Source organism: Glandiceps talaboti, chromosome 8 (genome assembly GCF_964340395.1).
Source record: "Glandiceps talaboti chromosome 8, keGlaTala1.1, whole genome shotgun sequence".
NCBI classification, from domain to species: domain Eukaryota; kingdom Metazoa; phylum Hemichordata; class Enteropneusta; family Spengelidae; genus Glandiceps; species Glandiceps talaboti.
This window is the reverse complement of record NC_135556.1, coordinates 25244079-25265564: the sequence shown is the minus strand read 5'-3', so window position 1 is coordinate 25265564 and position 21486 is coordinate 25244079. Positions and strand designations below refer to the sequence as shown.

General features: G+C 36.5%; 2 protein-coding genes across 5 annotated transcripts; both read right to left on the bottom strand.

The window, feature by feature from the left end:
• Window positions 1-63: 63 nt before the first annotated feature.
• Window positions 64-7147, bottom strand: LOC144439426 (prostasin-like). Its single transcript, XM_078128714.1, has 9 exons — window positions 7022-7147; window positions 6408-6564; window positions 5134-5208; window positions 4526-4654; window positions 3961-4128; window positions 2526-2718; window positions 1641-1921; window positions 748-926; window positions 64-243 (listed from the first exon to the last, which is right to left on the bottom strand). The coding sequence occupies exons 1-9, from the start codon at window positions 7124-7126 to the stop codon at window positions 64-66; spliced, it is 1467 nt and encodes a 488-aa protein (XP_077984840.1). The 5' UTR covers window positions 7127-7147.
• A 2404-nt stretch (window positions 7148-9551) lies between these two features.
• On the bottom strand, window positions 9552-20371 carry LOC144438864 (uncharacterized). Of its 4 annotated transcripts, none has more exons than XM_078128067.1 (6): window positions 20231-20371; window positions 16662-16897; window positions 15665-16143; window positions 13324-13942; window positions 10987-11070; window positions 10263-10399 (listed from the first exon to the last, which is right to left on the bottom strand). In XM_078128067.1, exons 1-5 carry the CDS (start codon window positions 20251-20253, stop codon window positions 11024-11026), a joined length of 1404 nt encoding a protein of 467 aa, XP_077984193.1. In that variant the 5' UTR covers window positions 20254-20371; the 3' UTR covers window positions 10263-10399; window positions 10987-11023. The 4 variants fall into 4 exon arrangements, with proteins under 4 accessions (XP_077984191.1, XP_077984192.1, XP_077984193.1 ...); XM_078128068.1 differs by lacking the exon at window positions 10987-11070 and adding an exon at window positions 11113-11154 and having other exon boundaries at window positions 10265-10399; XM_078128065.1 differs by lacking the exon at window positions 10987-11070 and having other exon boundaries at window positions 9552-10399.
• Between the last annotated feature and the right edge of the window lie 1115 nt (window positions 20372-21486).

The following is a 21486-nucleotide window of genomic DNA, read 5'->3' as shown; positions in this document are numbered from 1 at the left end:
AATTCTGTTTAAATGAGGTGAATTCATGGTGTGCAATTGATTAACTTGTTTGAAAAATACCATTCAAGGAATACCGCCTTCATCGCGAATCCAGTCAAGGTAGTTGTCTACTTTGGAGAACACGGTAGGATATTTCTTTCGAGCGCATCCACCCCCAAAGTTAACCACCCCAACTAGGTACCAATGACCCAGTCTATCGTCTGAATTCTGATGAAGACAGACTAATGGTCCGCCAGAATCACCCTAAAGTGTAAAGGGAAAGAAAAGAGAGAGATTGCAGGATAAACAGACTAGTTTCATGCTTACGATTATTTCACTATGTTCACAATACAATACTAGTAACAATACAATATAATTCAATGCAACACACAACACAATACACTGACTTCTCTATATTCGTCGAGTTCTTATTTTGAGTAAAATATAAGAATACTGTATGAGCTCCTGTAGAAGACACATTCTCCTGATTTATTTCTATGGTCATTACCAGTTGGTATCATAACGAACAATGTAGGGTTTTTACATGTGGGTTATTTGTCATGCGCAGTTAAGTCATTTGCATACGGTAAATTTTTATATGGCGTATATTTGTATTTTCTTTTCACATGTATACTTGTTTTTTTGTTGTTTGGTAAAATTCATTCATTCAATTGGTCGCTCGCTCGTTCGTTTGTTCATTACTTCGTCCGTCCGTCCGTCATTCGCTCGCTCGCCCTCTCTAAATCCCTAAGTGTATGAGCACCATACCGAACAAGTGCCAGTTCCTCCTCCAAGGTATCCGGCACAAATCATATTGGTTTTCAAAAATCCATAAGAAGCATTACAGATATCAATGGGAATCAGCGGGACCAGTGCTTCTTGTAATACCTCAGGGTAAAACTTTTGCATTTGCTCAACACCTTCTTCTTGCGTTTCAGCAGTGATATCTGTATTTGAAGACAAACACAGTTTAAAATACGACTTGCAGACAATATTGATAAAGATGGTAGGTAGTTGTGATAGGATTGCTTCTTTTCCCCAATTTTTTCTTCAAATCTTCAAGTGGCTTTGAAATGATTGAAACAAAATGGTATACATATGTTAACGTACATATATTTAACTGATCGTGTGTAATCTGTTTATCGACCGTCAAATCCGATATTATTAAACCATGTGTTCCTGTATTGCCAAACTATGACAGTCAGTTGCTATTATTAAACCATGTGTTCCTGTATTGCCAAACTATCACTATAAATTTCTTTCCTCATTTATAACAAATTTATAAACTATGACAATCGGTTGCAATCGTTAAGTCACCAATGTCATTGTTAGAACACATTTTGAATTGAAATAAACAATATTTCTTATCGTCGCAGTATGCAGAACCAACTTTGTAATGTTTATCTTTGTTTGAAATTACTGACATCGCCTGTTCACTACAGATGGTCATGGTAATGTCAATTCAGACCCCGTGTTAAGCACAATGAAAATGTTTCATTTGAATTATGTAAAAAAATATTTACAAGGCAATATGAACAAAATTATTCCATTTACTATCCGATCATTTATCTAACGCTTGGTGTCCAGGTAATCAGTACTCGATTTTCTATTCAATATGAGTAGCAAATAGAATGCAATTAGTTAATTAATGAGTTCCTTACTTGGTTCATGTACAGCACCCCATCCTGTGGTGAAGCAGTACGAGTGATCATCAAATACAACTCCTTTAGTATTCAGACATGCGTAGTTGATAAAGTCACTGGGAGTGACTTCTTGTTCTAGTTCTACTATGGCAATGTCATCACCATTGCTTACATACGGATAGTAATCAGGATACAAAACTATCCTTGCAATTTTGAATTCCATTGGCTTTCCGTCTGTTCCTGGCTCATTTGAGAGTCTATATTTACCCAATCGAAGTTTCCAGTTCTCTGTATTATTCCTGTAGTAGTGATGAAACTGTTTGATATTTCAAATGTAGTAGAAGACTAAAGAATTGATTATATTTTAGTAGAAAGACATCACCTGATTGATTTGTAGAATCAATGTTTTTTCCTTACCAGAGGCTTTCAGTTTTACCTTTTTTTTGCAAATCAAATTTCGTTATTTCCAACCAGGGTTTATACGATATGGTGTTGACTGATTGAATGGAAGTATCTATTTTGTATCGTACTCCAATAAAATATAGTCACTTATGCAATGGGGTGGGGGCATAAGTGTTTGCTATAGTTCTCTTCATGTGACCGATCCTGTATTCCTTCAAAAAATAAGATGGCGACGCCACAAATGCATATCTGGGCGAAAACAATTGTTTATTACTGAATTGCGGGACGTTTAATACAAGAAATGTATCGTAGTTTACTTATGACTGTAAATGTAATTTCTAAGATATCCAAGTTAACACGTGGGGTTGTAAAGTGAAAGTATTACTAACATGTACACAAACTTACAATTTTTAACTGACTCACCAATAACTCATTCCTTTTAAGATGTTATGTTGGGAAACATAGAAATAAATAGGGACACTCGTATGTAATACTACTCACCCCTCTGGAACCAAACAAAAACAATGAGCTGCTGATATAACATGTTTTGGGCCAATGAGTGTACCACCGCACAAATGTGTGTCCAACGGAATGAAGTAGAATTGGGCTTGCCATGGCCACTCCCCAGGTAAAGCATCCTCACCACCAACTATTCGAGGTTGTGCTGGATTGGCACGTGTACCACAACCAGTTACTAAGGAAAATGTCATGCGAAAATGTGTCACAGTTCATTATATCAAAATCCCAGTAAACCCCTCCCCCCTAAATTTTGCTATTAGTTCTATATTTAAGTAAAACTAAAATAACAATACTATTCTTTTGTTATTAAACTCATAACGCATTGTCAATACATCAATCCAAGCTTTTGTGGATTATCAACACAGGACAATACAAACACTAAGTTGTCAGTCGAAAAAGTAATCTGTCGCCACATTTTCAACTGATCTGCTAGCTACATGATGATTTTACTTGAATTTTGACTTGACATAACACATTCAGTAATTATGTAAAGTTATTAAATGCTGACAATAGCAATGGTAGGGATTGGCAATTAATGATTTTCAGTCGTATATTAAGTATGCAAATGTCATAAACACTGGCAGTGATAATGATAGGCATTACCCTTTTTAGTATTTCAGTCATGTAATAAGTATGCAAATTTCATAAACACTGACAGTTATAATGATAGGCATTACCCTTTTTAGTATTTCAGTCATGTAATAAGTATGTAAAGTTCAGAAACACTGACAGTGATAATGATAGGCATTACCCTTTTTAGTATTTTAGTCATGTAATAAGTATGTAAAGTTCAGAAACACTGACAGTGATAATGATAGGCATTACCCTTTTTAGTATTTTAGTCATGTAATAAGTATGTAAAGTTCAGAAACATCGACATTGGTAATGAGTGAGCGTCTGACGTGAAATTCCTTAGACACCATCTTAGATTACGTCATCAACCTATATCTCTTTCTTATCTATAGCCTGAACTCTATCAAATTATATTTCTATTTGATTGGTGAATCGCCTTTCCAATTACATTTGAATATTAATGAAAACGGTAGAAAATAAGTACATATATGTAGGAAAACAGCATGAACGAAAGGAAGGCTTTCACACACACACACACACACACACACACACACACACACACACACAAGCACACACACAATCGCACGCACAGACACACAGACAGACACACACACAATCGAACACAGACACAAGCACACACACAAGCACACACCCAAACACACACCCACACCCACACAATCGCTTATATTTTTGTGACTTGTTGACATACATCATCAGTAATATTACTCCACACGTGACACTTGAGATTACAGAGTATGATAGTTAAAATACTTTTACTCATCTAGCCTCTAATAAAGTCTTTTCGAAATTTGAATTGTGTCTTAATGTGTAGATGGCCACTAACCTGCTTCTTCGTAACATGGTTTTAGATGACATAGTTTATACTCCACGCCCTCACCATTACAGCCTTCACCATCACTGTTCAGACAGTGTCTTGTACGAGAATGCTCACCTGTACCACACAACACGTTACACTCTCCCCACTTTGTCCAGTCACTCCAACCATTACCATCTGAAATACGTTTTGGTGAGATGGAAAGATTATTCTCATAATGATGGCTTAAGTGAGTAACATGTGAGAGTGAGTAACATGAGCGAGTGAGTGAGTGAGTGAGTGAGTGAGTGAGTGAGTGAGTGAGTGAGTGAGTGAGTGAGTGAGTGAGTGAGTGAGTTAATAAGTGAGTGAGTCAGTGAGTGAGCGAGTGAGTGAGTGAGTGAGTGAGTGACTCACTCACTCACTCACTCACTCACTCACTCACTCACTCACTCACTCACTCACTCACTCACTCACTCACTCACCCAGTCAGTCAGTCAGTGATTGATTGATTGATTGATTGATTGATTAATCAATTGAGAATTCGTTACATAACACTATCATAGTTACTATTATCTGTACTGTATAGACGTACTTTCACAGTTTTCCTCATCATGGTCTCGAAAACAGTCACCATGTCCATCACATTCCCAATTTCCAGGGATACATTGTCGGAAACCTTCTGGGCATTCAAACTGCTCAGCCGAGCACCTAGATGATGACACTAATACAAAAATATAAGAATTATACATATAAACGATTTCAACAATAAATGTGTCACGTGATCGAGGTACTTGTCAAATACACAGTTTTGTTTGATTTGCAGAAATTGGACACATCAATCACCAGACGTAAACTGAATACTTTTTGTAAGGGACGGTTTTCAATTGATGCAAAATATTATCATTGCTTGATATGGCTCAGAGATATGGAGGACTGGTATAGGTGAATCGTCCAAATAGAATAAAATAGAGTGAACCTGTAAAGATAATTTATAAATGTCGGACATAAATGACAAATGCATCCACAGAAATATAGAATATTCTGTAGTTTCAAATAATTGATGATAGTTTGTTCGTTGTGTTATTACCTCGGTAGGTCTAGTATTTGTTTGCGGCTGTTGTTACGAAAAACAAAATTGTATATATCATCATCATCATCATCATCATCATCATCATCATCATCATCATCATCACATCTTACCTGCTCGAGATACTATATCTTCACCAGTAGTATATCTATTTGATTGTCCAGGGAATTTCATCGCATATCGTTGGTCTTTAGTTGGAATATCGGAATCAGTAAGAAATGGTGGAATAGAAATTGGTTCAGTAGTGTATTAAGAATAATATACTTAAAGTAGTCTCAGTTATTTGTTCCATCAAAACCTAACTGTCAAACCATAAACCAATTTCCATTTCTTATTTAAGTTATCATCCATTTTACAAACAGTATCCAATTAATGTCACTTACTTGTAATTATCAAAACAAACCGATAGGGGTAAAGTCATATCATGTAACAGTAATTTTGAATATCAGAACATGTAATCGTGTATGAGTTAAACACCTGAAACACACACCATGACATAGACACGGACACAGAGACAGACACACACGTACGTACGTACACACACACACACACACACACACACAGACAGACACACACACACAAAGGAAGAAAGAATGCATGCATGCATACATACATACATACATACATACATACATACATACATACATACATACATACATACATACATACATACATACATTCATACACACATACATACATACATACATACATACATACATACATACATACTTACATACATACATACATACATACATACATACATACATACATACACACACACATACACACATAATCATACATACATACATACATACATACATACATACATACATACATACATACATACATACATACATAATTATATATACATACATCCATAAACACGCATACAAATCATCATTTCAAAGACACTACTGAGCTTTGATATTTTGCTAAAAACATGTACCTAACAAGGAATCACTTTGATTCAGATAGACAGACAGACAGACAGACAGACAGACAGACAGACAGAGTGAATGGTACAGACAGAGCACGCGATAAAGAGAGAGAGAAAAGAGCGATACAGAGAGAGAGAGAGAGAGAGAGAGAGAGAGAGAGAGAGAGAGAGAGAGAGAGAGAGAGAGAGAGAGAGAGAGAGAGAGAGAGAGAGAGAGAGAATGTATACATAGAGAGACAGACTATTAAAGACATTTAGACATGAACAAAAACATGAAGTTTTGCTTAGATTTCAGTGTTAAATTCGGTCTACGGAAGATGGTGTGCGGCAGTCCACTTACGAAATTAGTACAAAATAATTTCGAATGATAGGAATATTACATTTATAGAAATGTTGGATATGATACAAGATTCACTCGAGTAAAATCTACAATCAAACGTCTTCACATACCACGTTCGTGTTTCCTTATTCGTCCAAAGAATGGTGAACGTACATTTCTCACGGTACCAAGGGCTTCCTGTTTGTAGTTACTAATCGTGCCGTGGTCTGCAGTTTTACTTTCATCGCGGTAATATCTTGTTTTCAATGTCAAATCTCTGACATTTTCCTACGATATGTGGTCAAGATACATTTAGTTGTTTAAGCGCTTCTGTACAAACATTACGACTTTGATTTATTCTTCAATTGCTATCGTATCAATTCACAATATTTTGTTTACATACGCGTACGTTTTTAGTGTTATTTTGTACCAAGCTTCTACTTATTAAACATTTGCTATTTACACAATCTGTACACTGTCAGATTCTAACAACTTAAAATGTATGTTGCACATACAATATGCATGTTCCAATATATGTGTAAAACAAAGCTAATGAAAAGACTATTTCATACAGGTGACCGGGAAAGGGTTCTTGTTATTAACCCTGTATATTCACATCACATTGTACATACATGGCTCATCATCAGAACCAAATGATTCTAATACAGAATAGTTTTAACCCTACATATTGTAAACCCTATGTTTTAGCAACAAAGTGAGAACAAAACTGAGGTTAACTCCTTACCTTCACCTTTTTACTTATGCGTCCATTCACTATCCTTTCTCCAGCTACAATATGCGCTTCAAACATGAAGTGCCATAGGGTGACAGCAAGGAGTAGTCGAAACATGTCAATGTGTGTGACTAACGATCTGTTACTCTCAAGTATGGGAGAATATATACGTACAGCGGTAGTGTTAACTAATGTTTATAATTTATCATCATTGTTGAGAAAATGACTGAAAATCAAATGAGATACTGATATTTCCCAATTTCCAGAAGTTCCGATTGCCCTCGTATGCTGACAGTAAACGAAGTTAGATGACCCACAATTTGTAACAATGCCAATTTATTTAATCGTGGTCTATCATTATAACACTTAAGAAGTGCTACAAGGGTTCCGGGCTGTCCTAAAATAACAAGGGTGATTTTTATCGTACATAAATTTGATAAAATTCCATTTCCTTTCTATAGATAAATCAGCCCATATCTTGTTACTTTAGGAATTATATCACCATTTATGATTTTCAGCAAGTGTCTCGGGACTTGAACAAGTATTTTTAGTTCCATTTTTATCAGTTTACATTACACTGACAAGGATCAATCAAGCTTGATTAATGATATTTTTTGAAAAATACTTTAGGGTGTTTCTTTGAGCGTAACCACCCCCAAAGTTAACCACCCCAACTAGGTACCAATGACTCAGTCTGTCGTCTGAATTCTGAGGAAGACAGTTGAATGCTCAACCAGAATCACCCTAAAGTGCGAAAGAAAAGAAAAGAGAGAGATTGCAGGATAAACAGACTAGTTTCATGCTTACGATTATTTCACTATTTCACTATATTTCACTAACTATACACTACACTACACTACACTACACTACACTACACTACACTACACTACACTACACTACACTACACTACACTACAATACAATACAATACAACACAAAACACAATGCACTGATTTTTCTATTGTTCGTCGAGTTCTTATTTTGAGTAGAATCTAAGAATGCTGTATGAGCCCCTGTAGAAGACACATTCTCCTGATTTATTTCTTTGGTCATTACCAGATAGTATCATAACGAACAATGTAGTTTTTTTACATGTAGGTTATTCATTGGCATATGGTAACTACTTTCTATGTGGCATATATTTGTATTTTCTTTTCACGTGTCACGTATACTTGTTTGGTGTCTGTTAAAATTTCATTCGTTTATTTGCGCGCTCGCTCGTTCGTTTGTCTGTTATTTATTTATTTGTTTGTCTGTCTGTCTGTCTGTCTGTCTGTCTGTCTGTCTGTCTGTCTGTCTGTCTGTCTGTCTGTCTGTCTGTTTGTCTGTCTGTCTGATCGAGTAGGACCTGAAAAACGTGTCGATTGATGCAAGCCCAAATTACACACGATAGAAATTACTGTATGAATGTGAATAGATATCACGCCCTCACGCGGTTGGGATTGCTCAGTTGACGTGGTTGTTCTTCAAACGTCCAAGTTGTGTACTTTATAAGCTTAATACTTTATCAACTGATTTATCCAAACATCTGTCATCTGTCGATATATTCCTCCAGCTTGTGGCATCAGGTTTATCACGTGATATGGCTATATACTCATGACGTTCATTAATTTTGTTATATCCGAGAAATCACCAATGAACTCAATAACATACACATTTGTTCGCGTCACAAACCAACACGTGTTCGTTTCAATCAAATTGACGACATTGATACAGAATATTGCTGCAAATTTTATTTATTCTCTCAGTCCTTCCAAATGCTTGTATTTTTTACTGTAAGAAAATGTACACCACAGTCTGGAGTCAAAGAGTCGCCGTTTATTTAACCAAGGTCTGAACTTCTATCGATCAAAAACTTTAATCGCTTTTATCTTGAATTTCATGAATCATGAGTACAAGAAAGAATATCATAAATTCAAGTCACAATTATATTGCTAATGACCACCAGTTCATTTATAGTAGCACCAGGAGTTCATTCGTCATCATCAACTTGAAGGTATTGCACGCTCTATTGTAACTTTTTAAGTCGCATTAATTACTTTAGATATGTATCTTGTATTTAACGAAAATATCGTTGTACTGTTCCCCCATTATATGTTCTCTGTGTAGCTGAGGAAACTGCGAATAACATAAGGGCCTTGTCACTATGAGACGAAGACTATTAGCATTGAAAATATTTAATGCAAAGGAATCTATTTCAAACTTGAGCCGGTGTATTATAAGCTTACTGGTATTTACATGTTACCAGTTGAGTAACACAATATACATTCAAAATGGAAGCGAACAATTTACACTGTGATTAGATGACCGCTGCACTGCTAATGGCAGCAATATGCTGGACACCGGGCCACACTTTACGTGCATTGTCAAGTTATTGTACTTTATATATATATATATATATATATATATATATATATATATATATATATATATATATATATATATATATATATATATATATATATATATATATATATATATATATATATGTATATATATATATATATATATATATATATATATATATATATATATAGTTATCAATACGTCGAAGCACACTACAAATGTTACGAGACATCAATAAAAAACATTCTCATCCTTGAGCAGCTACGTGTCTGCGTAAAAAAATGTAAAATACAAGCTTAACGTAATTATAGGCAGTGGAAGATATCATATTAGTCATATATATTGCACTGGAATTGTCAATTTGTCAGGCGTGAACACTGGATACTCTTTTCTGTTTGCACAGCCGGCATTAAATTCTTGACCAGTAAGATAACATGTCCTTGTTTTACAAGCATCGATGCTAATAAATATGAAAATATTGTTAAAATTACAAGATGATTCCCGGCTGGCCATGAACTAATTATTGTGACGTCCGGAAGAGGAAGTAAAAAGCCGCCATCTTGAATATTGTTGACCACGACACAGGTGACATCATCATTAAGTTGAAATAACTATACATAAAATATATACTGGATTGTTGTAAACCCTCCACCTAGGAGGGTCTATGTGCAGAGAGACTATCCTTCTGATCTCTAGTCTAGTTCCTATACAATATCGTTACGATTTATACCTTCAGAACCACAGGCTGGTCATCCAGACTATCTAATCTCGGACCTCTACTGTGGTCTGAGTTCTGATTAATACAAACAAACGCATATATATTTGGAACTGCGCATGTTCAATTTAGACGGCTGCTAGTATCAAAAGAAAACCACAACCCCTACACGTAACTCAATAAAGAGATTCCTATAGCTTCATTCGTGAATCCAACCGAGTGAATGTGAACGATTTTTTCTCCTCGGCGGCATGGGTACGTCGTCGGGGTTGACGTATGATTGTCTTCGACGAGCACTGAATGCATTTTGTCGTGATAGACGATGAGGACCTACATAAATAAATAAAACAAGAGTAAAAGTTATTGTGCGGTTACCATTATGTGCTTCTATAAGGACCAAATGAATCACGTGGTTTACCTTTGTTTATATCTTGGTATATATTTGTATAGAAGGGCAAATATCATAATTGTTAAGTTAGTATCATAAAATTTTTGCAATTAATTTTGTTCTTAAGCATTAAAGTAAGTTTGCTATGTACAGTGTACAGAACCATACAACATTAACCCCCCCCCCCCCCAATCCAGTGTGCGAACGCTTGTTCCTTTGTTTTAATTAATAAGAAAGATCAGTACAATGGAAGCCAGTTAAGTTGCAACAAATCGCTGTCTGGTTCCGCAAAAATCTTGCTAATATCGGTACATGTTTTACTCATGTAATATAACTATATAATCTTATCGTTTGGCTTGACAAATCAATATCAAACTTGTCTGCCACGACAAAATATTGCAAAGCTGGTAAGATTTTTGCCGCGCCAGATATTTTAGGAATGTTAGTAAATAAGTTTTTGTGTTGCGCTAGACGATGTTTGTTTCAATTCCACTAACTTCAATTGAATGCAAATAGCAGTGACACGTACCTAGACTAGACCTCCACCCATAGGTATAAGTTCAGAATTAGGTGCATTCCATTACCCACTGCTCTATTTTTTGTAATTGTGTGCCTTCAAGAATAAAGTAATTTCATTCGGATGAACAATACTTACCAATTTACAGTTTTTATCAAATACGTGTGGAGTGTGTGTGACCTATATCGCATATAAATGAAAAGAATTGACTCTGTTTGTTTTCAGTTGATATCTCTCGGAGGAAGTGTTTTTCTCAGTTTTTAAAGCAAGTAACAGTTCTTGGAAAAGAGACAAATTCAAATCCTGCAGCGGGTAGTCAATGAAACATTCTAATAATTGGCTTTAGAACATATGATGTGAAAGGAAGAAGGCTAGACTCAGTCTTCGATTCAAAATGTCGTTCAAATGCACAGCAGACTCGAAAGATTTGTATGATGAGAATAATTTCGTATTTAGCCAATGAAGAGCGCCAACAACGACGAACGTTTCAATCTACATTTGTAACTGCAATGGTGGCGCTCTTTAAGGTGTCTGTTTTTTTAAAACTATGATCCAAGCCTGGGCGTTAGATTTGTAGTTGATTTGGGATATGACCTCATCTCAACTTACTATTAGTTAAGACAAGGTTAACGTTGTACCCTAAATTTCAGAAAATAAATGTAAGTTCACAGGGGCCAGCGAGCACGTAATTGGTTGATCGATAGATTTATCAATCAATCGATCGATCGATCGATAATTTATTGATTGATTTATTATTTGGTGGAATGATTGACCAATTGAATAGACACATTTTGTGGAACAATATAAGTTATTTTGTGTGTGATATCGATCAATTGAGTCATTGAGTTTTGTATATAAGACTTTTTTCTCAGTTCTTTCCCTGGATACTTTTCTCTCTTTCAGCTGCATGTAATTCTCTCTTTATAAACTAAATAAAGACACCTTGTCCATTCTTCTCCTCTTATCTAAATTAAAACACCCGTAATCTTATAATTGGCAAGAGATCACTTACATTAACAGTTTGCTTTATCTTTTATCTTCTGGGAGATTATCAAACTCGTTTATGCATTAACTAGTATAGAAGAGACTACTTCGAAGTACTACTAGTGTGTGCATGATTGACTGTTTGTCCGGTGTGATAATCTCCCACAAGATTAGACATAAAGCAAATTTTCGTGGCCACCGATCCATGCTAATTATGATATTAGGGTGTTTTAATTTAGATAAGAGGAGAAGAATGGACAAGGTGTCTTTATTTAGTCAATAAAGAGAGAATTACATACAACTGAAAGAGAGAAAAGTAGCCAGGGAAAGAAGAAAAAGTTTTATATCACCCAAAAAAGTGAGTCAATTGATGGATATCACACACAAAACAAGATATATTTCACCACAAAAATTGATCATTTAATCAATCATTCAACCAAATAATAAACCAATCAGTAAATCGATCGATCGATTGATCGATTACATGCTCGCCGGCCCCTGTGGTATGTCTGAATCAACTGCAAGCCTAGTATCTAGGCTATTGTGATCCTAGAATGCCTGCAAACTTTTACATTATCAACGGTGTTTATTTTAAGATTGACACTAATATTCTCCACCCTCTTCGTATTTAAACTATATAAACCTGAAACCATTGGTATCATAGAGTACGTCACATCATAACTCAGTTCACGGTTTCAGTGCTGTTTCCTGTCGTGATAATTGTTTAAATTTTGGAGAACGATACCTGGCGAGATCTTATATCGAAACTGCGTGTGGTTTTTGGTAGAAACCTAAGATTTCTTTATACAAAAATATTGGGTATTACTGGACCAATTACAGAGTATATGTTATTATGCTATATAATGAACGTGTTTGGTGTATTAATCAATAAACAACTTTCACTCAACTATTGACTCAAGTTAATCAACTTGAAAAAACTGAACCAAAAGTTCTTCTAGCGGTACTTGTACTCATATTATATAGTTAAAAGTGAATTGATGAATACTGGGTGTAAACAAAATTTGACTCTATAAACTTGATCTCCCCCCCCCCCTCATATTTATTTGTTAGTTATCTGTGGTTTTATGACCAATGGCATGGCAAAGCCGTTGTTCTGACGGAGAATCTACCTCCACGGACCGATGACATTCATTAAGAGTGCTGCCCCCTCACCCCTACCCCGCCTCCCTCCCGGCTATAGGTATGTTCAAGTGATTGTTTCAAATGATCCTTTCCTCGACCATCTAATGAAGTTTTAAATCTTCGAATTCCTAGTTGGTGTCAAATAATTTTTTTTCGAGTGGGTTACATTATTTGAAAACTTAATTCCGACGATGCTTTTCGCCACATATGTATATATCTTACCTGGCATAATTGGCTCTTGTTCACCTTCAAACGGTTTCACTATATCCATTAGTGTCTTTATAGCTGTTTCTTGAACAACAGGAGTATCGTGTTTACTCAGTTTATTCACAATATTGACTATGTCGTCATTTTCGATTATCTTATCTCGGTTCTCCTTTAGCCTCAGTAACACTTGGACTAGATAAGTGGCCATTTTTTGTTCTGCTGATCTTCCTTCCGTCATGAGTTTCACAAGCAGTGGCATGATCTCGAGGCGGACAAAAGTCGCCTTATTTGCGTTATGTCTCGCAAGATTACAAAGTCCTTTCAGAATTTCCACAGCAGAAAATTTGCCTTCTCTTGATCTGCCAATAAAAGTCTCACTTTGTGTTGCAGTCCGAAGTATGTCAAAAATGTACTCAACGGTGTCGTCGCAAGTCTTCAGTATATCAACTCTTGCATCTTGTATGACGTAAGATAGGGTGAACAAAGTCAGCATTATCAGTTCTCTGTCACTGGCTATTACGAAGTGTGACAGTTCTGTCACTGCAGAAAGTCCTTTGAGCACCCATACATTATCGATTACTTTGGAACAATTGTGTAAAATATTGAGGGCAGAAATAAGAAACTGTCGTTCATCCTGTTAACAAAATATGATATATCGTTACTGGCATACAATGGTTAGGTAATCTTAGACATATTTCAATTCACTCGTATCATAGACAATTGCAAGTTGAACTAAAATGTAGCTGTCACAATAATTTCTTCAATTTGCCTGTGAATGGAAAGCGTACAACTGTGTCTGCCTTTTTATAGATTTTTCCCGATGGATTTTTTTCAAAAGGTACAAAGTTCACCCCATTCATTGCTGTAATACTGTCTGGTCTCTTGTCCTCAGCATTTGACAAGTTTTCATCACTTGATACATGTACATTGGACTCTCTTACAGTCCTCGGAGCTTCGCATCACTAAAATTTGGGTTGTTTTGTATGTACCGATATCTACTGCATAATTGTACTTGAATATCTTTGTACTGTGCACCCTCATCGATGAAGCAGCGCTATTAGACCTTTCGTTGATGTGATAGTTCGACGCTCCATGTTAACGCTTCGCTTTAACACGTCAACGAAAGGTTAGCCCTATGTGATCGATGAGGGCACACAGTACAATTATATACAAGTACAAGTATGGTGTAGATATCGGTACAAAACAACCCAAATTTTAGCGCTGCGAAGCTCCATGGATTGTAAGAGAGTCCAATGTACATACTGACGTCGGCGATCGTTTCACAACCTTACGTGCTGGTCGACTCGTCAATTGAGTATATTTTAAGATACGACAAATCGATCATGTGAGTCCTTCAAGTCATTTTACTTCCGTGATTCGATAAGGAAGAGATTACTGTCAGAGACTAGTGGTGTTTACTTGGGATTATTTGAGCATGTTTAGGGAGCCTTCAGTAATTACAAAGGGGGCGGATCAAACCCGGTCTGTTGCGTAAAATGTGGCCCTCCCCGACTCCGTCTTCTAAAGATTGGCCCTCTCCAAAGTTCCTTTTTTTAAAAATATGTTCAAATATTTTTTTAAAAACATGGCTTGAAATGCTATCAGAATCGATAGTAAGGACTCTATATTTTATAACTTTTATCATACAAAATATCAGTATGTTGACAAGTGGTTTCTTCAGGATATGATATCTGTCTAAAAAATTGGCCAAGAAATGTAAAGGTTAAAAGATAGAAACTTAGAGATATTTTGTATAATTTAGTTATTAGCTAATACCATATTTTTTAAACGGTTACGTTAGTTGTACCTGTCATTATCATGTGAAAGCTGTTCATGCTCCTTGTCAAATCAAGCTAATAAATTAACGACGTAATGATTTTCTGACAAATCTGTTGATTGTTGCATACCTATACATTTTGGAGTATTGATTTTTGGGCTGGAGTGGACAGCACAATTGTAATTCACCAAAATAGGATACAGAGAGAAACCTTGCATCACCTGATCCGTCCACTCATCCATCCATCAACAGTAGCATCCATCCATCCATCCATCCATCCATCACACTAGCATCCATCCGTCCATTCATTCATTCATTCATTCATTCATTCATTTATTTATTTATTATGTATTCATTCATTCACTCATTCACTCACTCACTCACTCACTCACTCACTCACTCACTCACTCACTCACTCACTCACTCACTCACTCACTCACTCACTCACTCACCCACCCATAAACCCACCCGCCCATTAATTGATTAATTAATTCCTTCCTTCCTTCCTTCCTTCCTTCCTTCATTCATTCATTCATTCAATCATTCATTCAATAGTTGATATTTTAATACAATTCTTACCATTGTATTATTCTTTTTGACTCTGTACTTTTTCAAGTAACACAGCATCAAGTTTAGGAGTCCACATGTACCAAACTGTTTACACAGTGGAATGCTACAATTGGAATAATCCCAGCAAGTGTTCTGTACAATATGTATAGACTGCCAGGCTCTGACGGTCTTATCCGAGTCCTTGATCAGAACAAGCATGCTTGTAAGGAACGAAGTGAGTTCTCGTCCTCCATCAATACTCGCTAAGAAATCACCATACTGTCGACGAATGTCCTCATTAACTGTTTCATGGAATGGGTAGTATATATAAGTGGCTATCTCTTTGGTTAAATCCCAGAAATCGCTGTCAGCCTCGGTCTTTAGTAATTTAACAACTTTTTCCATTCGTTTCATTGTGGCATGTGTGGCTTCAATGGTAGCAACGTGGCTATTTGTTAAGTGCTCTTCCTCGAGAATTTCCGACAAAGAGTTGTACATGCTTTCATCGTCTACAATGTTCAAGAAAAAATGCGATAAGAAAATCACATTTGAATTCCTTTTTTTATTAGTTTTCTTTCTCAAGATAGCAAGTAAGTTTTAAAAATAAAATACCCGTGCAGCGTGCTGTAAGCTTATGACTCGACAGAATGCAGTTTATTTTGGCTGACGAGTTGAAAATTCGCTCTCGGTTATCAATAAACTGTATACGGTTCAATAAACTGTATACGGTTCAATAAACTGTATACAGTTCACAAGAAATGATAGCAATTCATATGGACTGGAATAAGAATTAAATGATCGGTTTGAAACGATGCAGTATATATTTTAAAGGGCGTGTGTTTATCCAGGGATCACTTGCAATTTTACGTACACTCGCATCGTAAAAAAATATGACCCTCATACTTTGATATCAGTACGGTTTATAACGTTGATTATAAACTGATTTGAAGCAACTATATTTGAAAGAAAAATAATGAACAAATTGCCATCTTTTTCTGTTTTGCTTGTGTTGACGTAACATACGTACCATTTTCATCGATGTATTGGATAGATGGAAATACACCCGGCAACACTTCCATTTCGATGCCACTGTCCCTTGTCGGTACTTGTCCCAAGTTTGTATATCGCGACCTCTCCGAACCATCGGTCTCCTCACCTTGAGCAGACGATAAATTTCCAGAAGACTTCACTTTCCGTGACATCCAAAAGAAATTTTCGCGTTCGTATTCGTCCATGTTTTCTAGGATTTGAGTCAGCTTCGAACTATAATGTGAAAAAATAGCAGAATAGACTAGTAATGGCAGCTTCTATTTTGAGATATGTTAAATTTGTTCACGTTTTATGAATTTGTTTGACCTGCGATGAAACATCAATAACGTAAGGTCAAACTATATCGTGTCTTCATATAACGCTTGATTTATCATTTTATATATTATTCATAACTCATTACTAACTGATATACCTCACTTTAATCCGGATGTCCATTGGTGTTCCCTCGTGATTTTTCTTGAGATTAAGCAATTTGGGAAATGAACAAAATAATAATAATGAAGGCCAGTAGCCGACGTCTGTGTTGGGTTATGTTTCAATTGTATAATTATACTTTATAACGTTATTCTGAGACTAATATGGGTTTCAGCTTAGGAAAGCAGATGGCTAATTGTATGTTAGGGTCAAGGTCACCTGTGTTCTATCCTTGTTTTTCATTTCCGCCTGTCTGTCTTTGCACGTGCATGTTCTGTAAATTAAATATACCTGCCAATGTCATATACTAATAAATGCTGATACGTTGAACTTCGTACATTTGAGCAAAACGCAATAATTTCGTCGCCAAAGTAGACGACATTAAAATGCCAGAAACGCACATATTCTCCTTAGTGGGAAAATCGTTGCATGTTGCAGTACGAACGTGAAAGTAATATTTTTTTATATCGAAAATTAAATTTTTTTTACAGTGAAATAAAAAGTACACTTTTCAACTTAAGCAAACAAGCGCGCTGTGTTTTCTTTCATCACATGCTGACAGTCTGATCACATATAAACCATTGAGAACAAGTATTTCATTCTAATATTTCTCGCTCCCAATAGTTACATTTTTCATCAGACTTTACCTTTTTTTTTAAGATTACAACTTATGATATAAAAAAATACATAGAAACAAGAATATATAGGAGTACTGTCGGATACATAATAAATGTCTCTCAAACCCGTGTGGCAAAACTGAGGTAACTAGTAGTTTGAATTGTTTACGAAATATTAAATCGCCTCATGATGATAAATACTTTGTTAGGATTAAACACCGTATATCAATATATCAAATGCATGTACGTTGTACTGACAATTAACGTTTATAGTAGAGAAGCATTCAGTAATAATAAAAGGGGAGAGTCGGACGAATTTGGGGTGGAGGCACATGAGGGTCACATTTTACTTAGCTCATTGTACTGTAATTGTTTACATTATTTTTTATTTTGGCATCCAACACTGCCACCTATGTCATACCCACCGCTGCCACCACTGTAGCGTAAAAATATCAGAATACATTACCCAAATTGCAGCTGACAGCCATGCAGTAAATCATACGTTTTAGTTGTGGCTTGAGGAGAGGGGTGGGTCTCACAGGAGTGAAGGGGTGAATAGTGTGGTAATATATTTAGTGCTAATGAGATGTAGTGGGAATGGTGACATCGGTCCCAACAATGGTGGTGTACTCTTTGGGAGTTCTAGCATTCAGCTCTGTCAATGACATCCAACACGAGAATGACATGTAATTAATACAGTGCCTTCACACAAATTTACTGTGCTGGCAGTAGTGGGAAACAGCTGATGCATTTTACATTTGTAAAATTTATCGATATGTTGGTGGCCGTGGGATCGAGTTCTTGCCATTGATTCTGGAATTTCTGCCCCTTTTCATGTTTGACAGCATTTTAACCCAATGTTTGGTGTTTTTAAAAAAAAAATATTTGAACAGGGGAAGTGTCTTAGTTTAGAAAAGACAATTGTATTGAGGGAGGATCACTTTTTTAAAAATGGAATCGGGCCCCGTGTAGGGTCACATTAAAGTTAGGCAACATGTCGTGCTTGCTTCCACAGCCCTCCCCTTGTAATTACTGATAGAAGACTCCCTTATGATGCATGGCTTGTCTTTAATGTCGATTTCACGTCAGATATGTTCTGCAAAACATTTCAGTTATTGAATGATCGAATAACAATTCATTTGACGTATACTGTCAATACTTCTCTTCAAGTGAACCTATATGGCGCACAGCCAAATATTTGTCTTTATGTAGGGAGGCGCAATTCTCCGTTCACCTAGCACCACCAGCACCTGTACTGTCAGCAGCAACGGTAGTTTGGTCGACACAAACGGCAAACTTCATCCCGGTGCGGTAATTCTAAGTTTGCTAGACAACAGCTGCTAATGTACAGTGTAGCCTTGAAAGTGTATTTTTAGTGGAAAGGAGTCTAGAGGCAGACAGATGTCATGATTTACATACAGCCTTATTGTTTAACACTCAACCAAAACACCCTACATACAAATGTGACTCTGGTCAAACCACTTGTGATAATGTGTTGTATGTTAACAAAATGGATGCGTGCGCACGCCGCCACGCGTACATATACGTATCTCCTATAAGTAGTCAACGACAAATACTGTCTGGGACGACTGCTGATTCACTGCTTTCTATCGTGTGTGACTCACTCAATCACATTCAGGACACAACCTTCGTTCACCGCAAATATAACGCACTAGTAATGAATATCAAAGGCAGGCATTTCGGAAATTGTATATATCCATGTCAATTATGTTGGGTCGATCAACTGTCTGTCTATCTGTCTGTCTGTCTGTCTGTCTGTCTGTCTGTCTGTCTGTCTGTCTGTCTGTCTGTCTGTCTGTCTGTCTGTCTGTCTGTCTGTCTGTCTGTCTGTCTGTCTGTCTGTCTGTCTAGGAGACTTTGATTCTAAACAATCCGCATGCAATGTTCGTTTATTTCCGCCCCTGACACAATCGACTTTTCCACGTACATTTGTAGTTAGACTATTCACTGAGTTGTATAAACGTCATGGTTCTCACTTCCTCATTGTATATCCGTAAACAAGATAACCACCATGCACATTCAAGTGGCGTATGTATATCCAATATGTATATCCGTCGTAGACCAAATACGAGTAACTCCAGAAGATATCAAAACTCGACCATTTCGCAAGATCAAGCTTTGAGAATCGAGAAAAACAAATAAGTACGATTGACAGACATGCATGAAGGGTTGAATTGCACGTGTTATATTCATTACTACCACCCTTTCAAACTGCGTCTTTAGGTGATATTTTCTGTTTATCATGTTTGTGTTTAAAGCCTACTTCTTGACTACAACCTCAGACTACAACTATCTGGAACTATGTGCAGTGCATAATAGTGAACACTAAATATCAGTCATACATACCTAGGCGTAATAAAATGTCCGTCTCACCTTACCGCCCGGTCACGGCAATATGTGACTAGAGTACTATCACGTGATCCACCGTGATCAACTGGGAAGTCCCTCAATGCTAGGACTGTATATGTATGTATACATTAGTGGTTGTACCCACCTGTACGCGCCAAGCTGTGCCATGTTCCACTTCTACACCCACATTACATACAGTGAATGTCTATTTCTGAATAATACCAGTGGTATTGTCGCATGTTATTATTGCCCACGCATAGTTCGAGTTTCGCTTTCCAAACGGTGATTCTGTTTCAGTTGAGATATAGATATGTTATTTGTTTCCCCGATAGTCCGACCCTGTAAATTAATTAGATACCCGTATGAGCACAGTCCAATATTTAATTTCAAACATTTCAATTACATTTCCTTATACTGGTATACTGACATACGTTTTGTTTTTATGTGTGGAAACTAAATATGAACATTTAACAGGCTTGCAAAGGATGTAGACTTGTGTAGCTACTACAAATTCAGACTATGTATATATGTATGTATGTATGTATGTATGTATGTATGTATGTATGTATGTATGTATGTATGTGTGTGTGTGTGTGTGTGTGTGCGTGCGTGCGTGCGTGCGTGCGTGCGTGCGTGCGTGCGTGCGTGCGTGCATGCATGCATGCATGCATGCATGCATGTATGTATGTATGTATGTATATGATACATGTATATATGTGTGTATGTATGTATGTATGTATGTATGTATGTATGTATGTATGTATGTATGTATGTATGTGTGTGTGTGTGTGTGTGTGTGTGTATGTATGTATGTATGTATGTATGTATGTATGTATGTATGTATGTATGTATGTATGTATGTATGTATGTGTGTGTATGCATGCGTGCGTGCGTGCGTGCGTGCGTGCGTGCGTATGCATGCATGCATGCATGCATGCATGTATGTATGTATGTATGTATGTATGTATGTATGTATGTATGTATGTATGTATGTATGTATGTATGTATGTATATGATACATGTATGTATGTGTGTGACCTTCGACCCAAGTCACTAAGGTCACAACGTATATCTATAAACAAGTCTATCTGTTTTGTTTGGTTTCTAATAAACACCATGTCTAATAGTTCGTCTATTCACATAATCCCGTTGTCAAGTTTGGCGGCCTAGAAACCTTACTATACAAATATACACCAACAGGGGATTATATGTGGAATGCAAGTGGACGAATACTTCGCTGACAGTTGACGGCGAAAAACATAGACGTTGGAGAGAATTAACAAGGAACTATTATATTCAAATCATAGTCACGACACTAATGAACCTTTCGAGGTATATAAACGACATTTTATTATTTATCAATTTATACATATGCCCAGATCAGTCATTCGTGATGACGTG

Bases quoted from the DNA above. Each gene is read 5' to 3' on its own strand.
- LOC144439426 (XM_078128714.1), bottom strand. From the start codon at position 7,126: ATGTTTCGACTACTCCTTGCTGTCACCCTATGGCACTTCATGTTTGAA. The intron at 1,922-2,525 runs GTGAGTAGTATT...TCACTACTACAG, and splicing joins TTTTGTTTGGTTCCAGAGGG to GAATAATACAGAGAACTGGA. The intron at 927-1,640 runs GTAAGGAACTCA...CTTCAAATACAG, and splicing joins GGGTGCTGTACATGAACCAA to ATATCACTGCTGAAACGCAA.
- LOC144438864 (XM_078128065.1), bottom strand. From the start codon at position 20,253: ATGGCACAGCTTGGCGCGTACAG. The intron at 16,144-16,661 runs GTACGTATGTTA...TGAACATTGTAG, and splicing joins CCAATACATCGATGAAAATG to ACGATGAAAGCATGTACAAC. The intron at 10,400-13,323 runs GTAAGATATATA...TTATTTATGTAG, and splicing joins ACAAGAGCCAATTATGCCAG to GTCCTCATCGTCTATCACGA.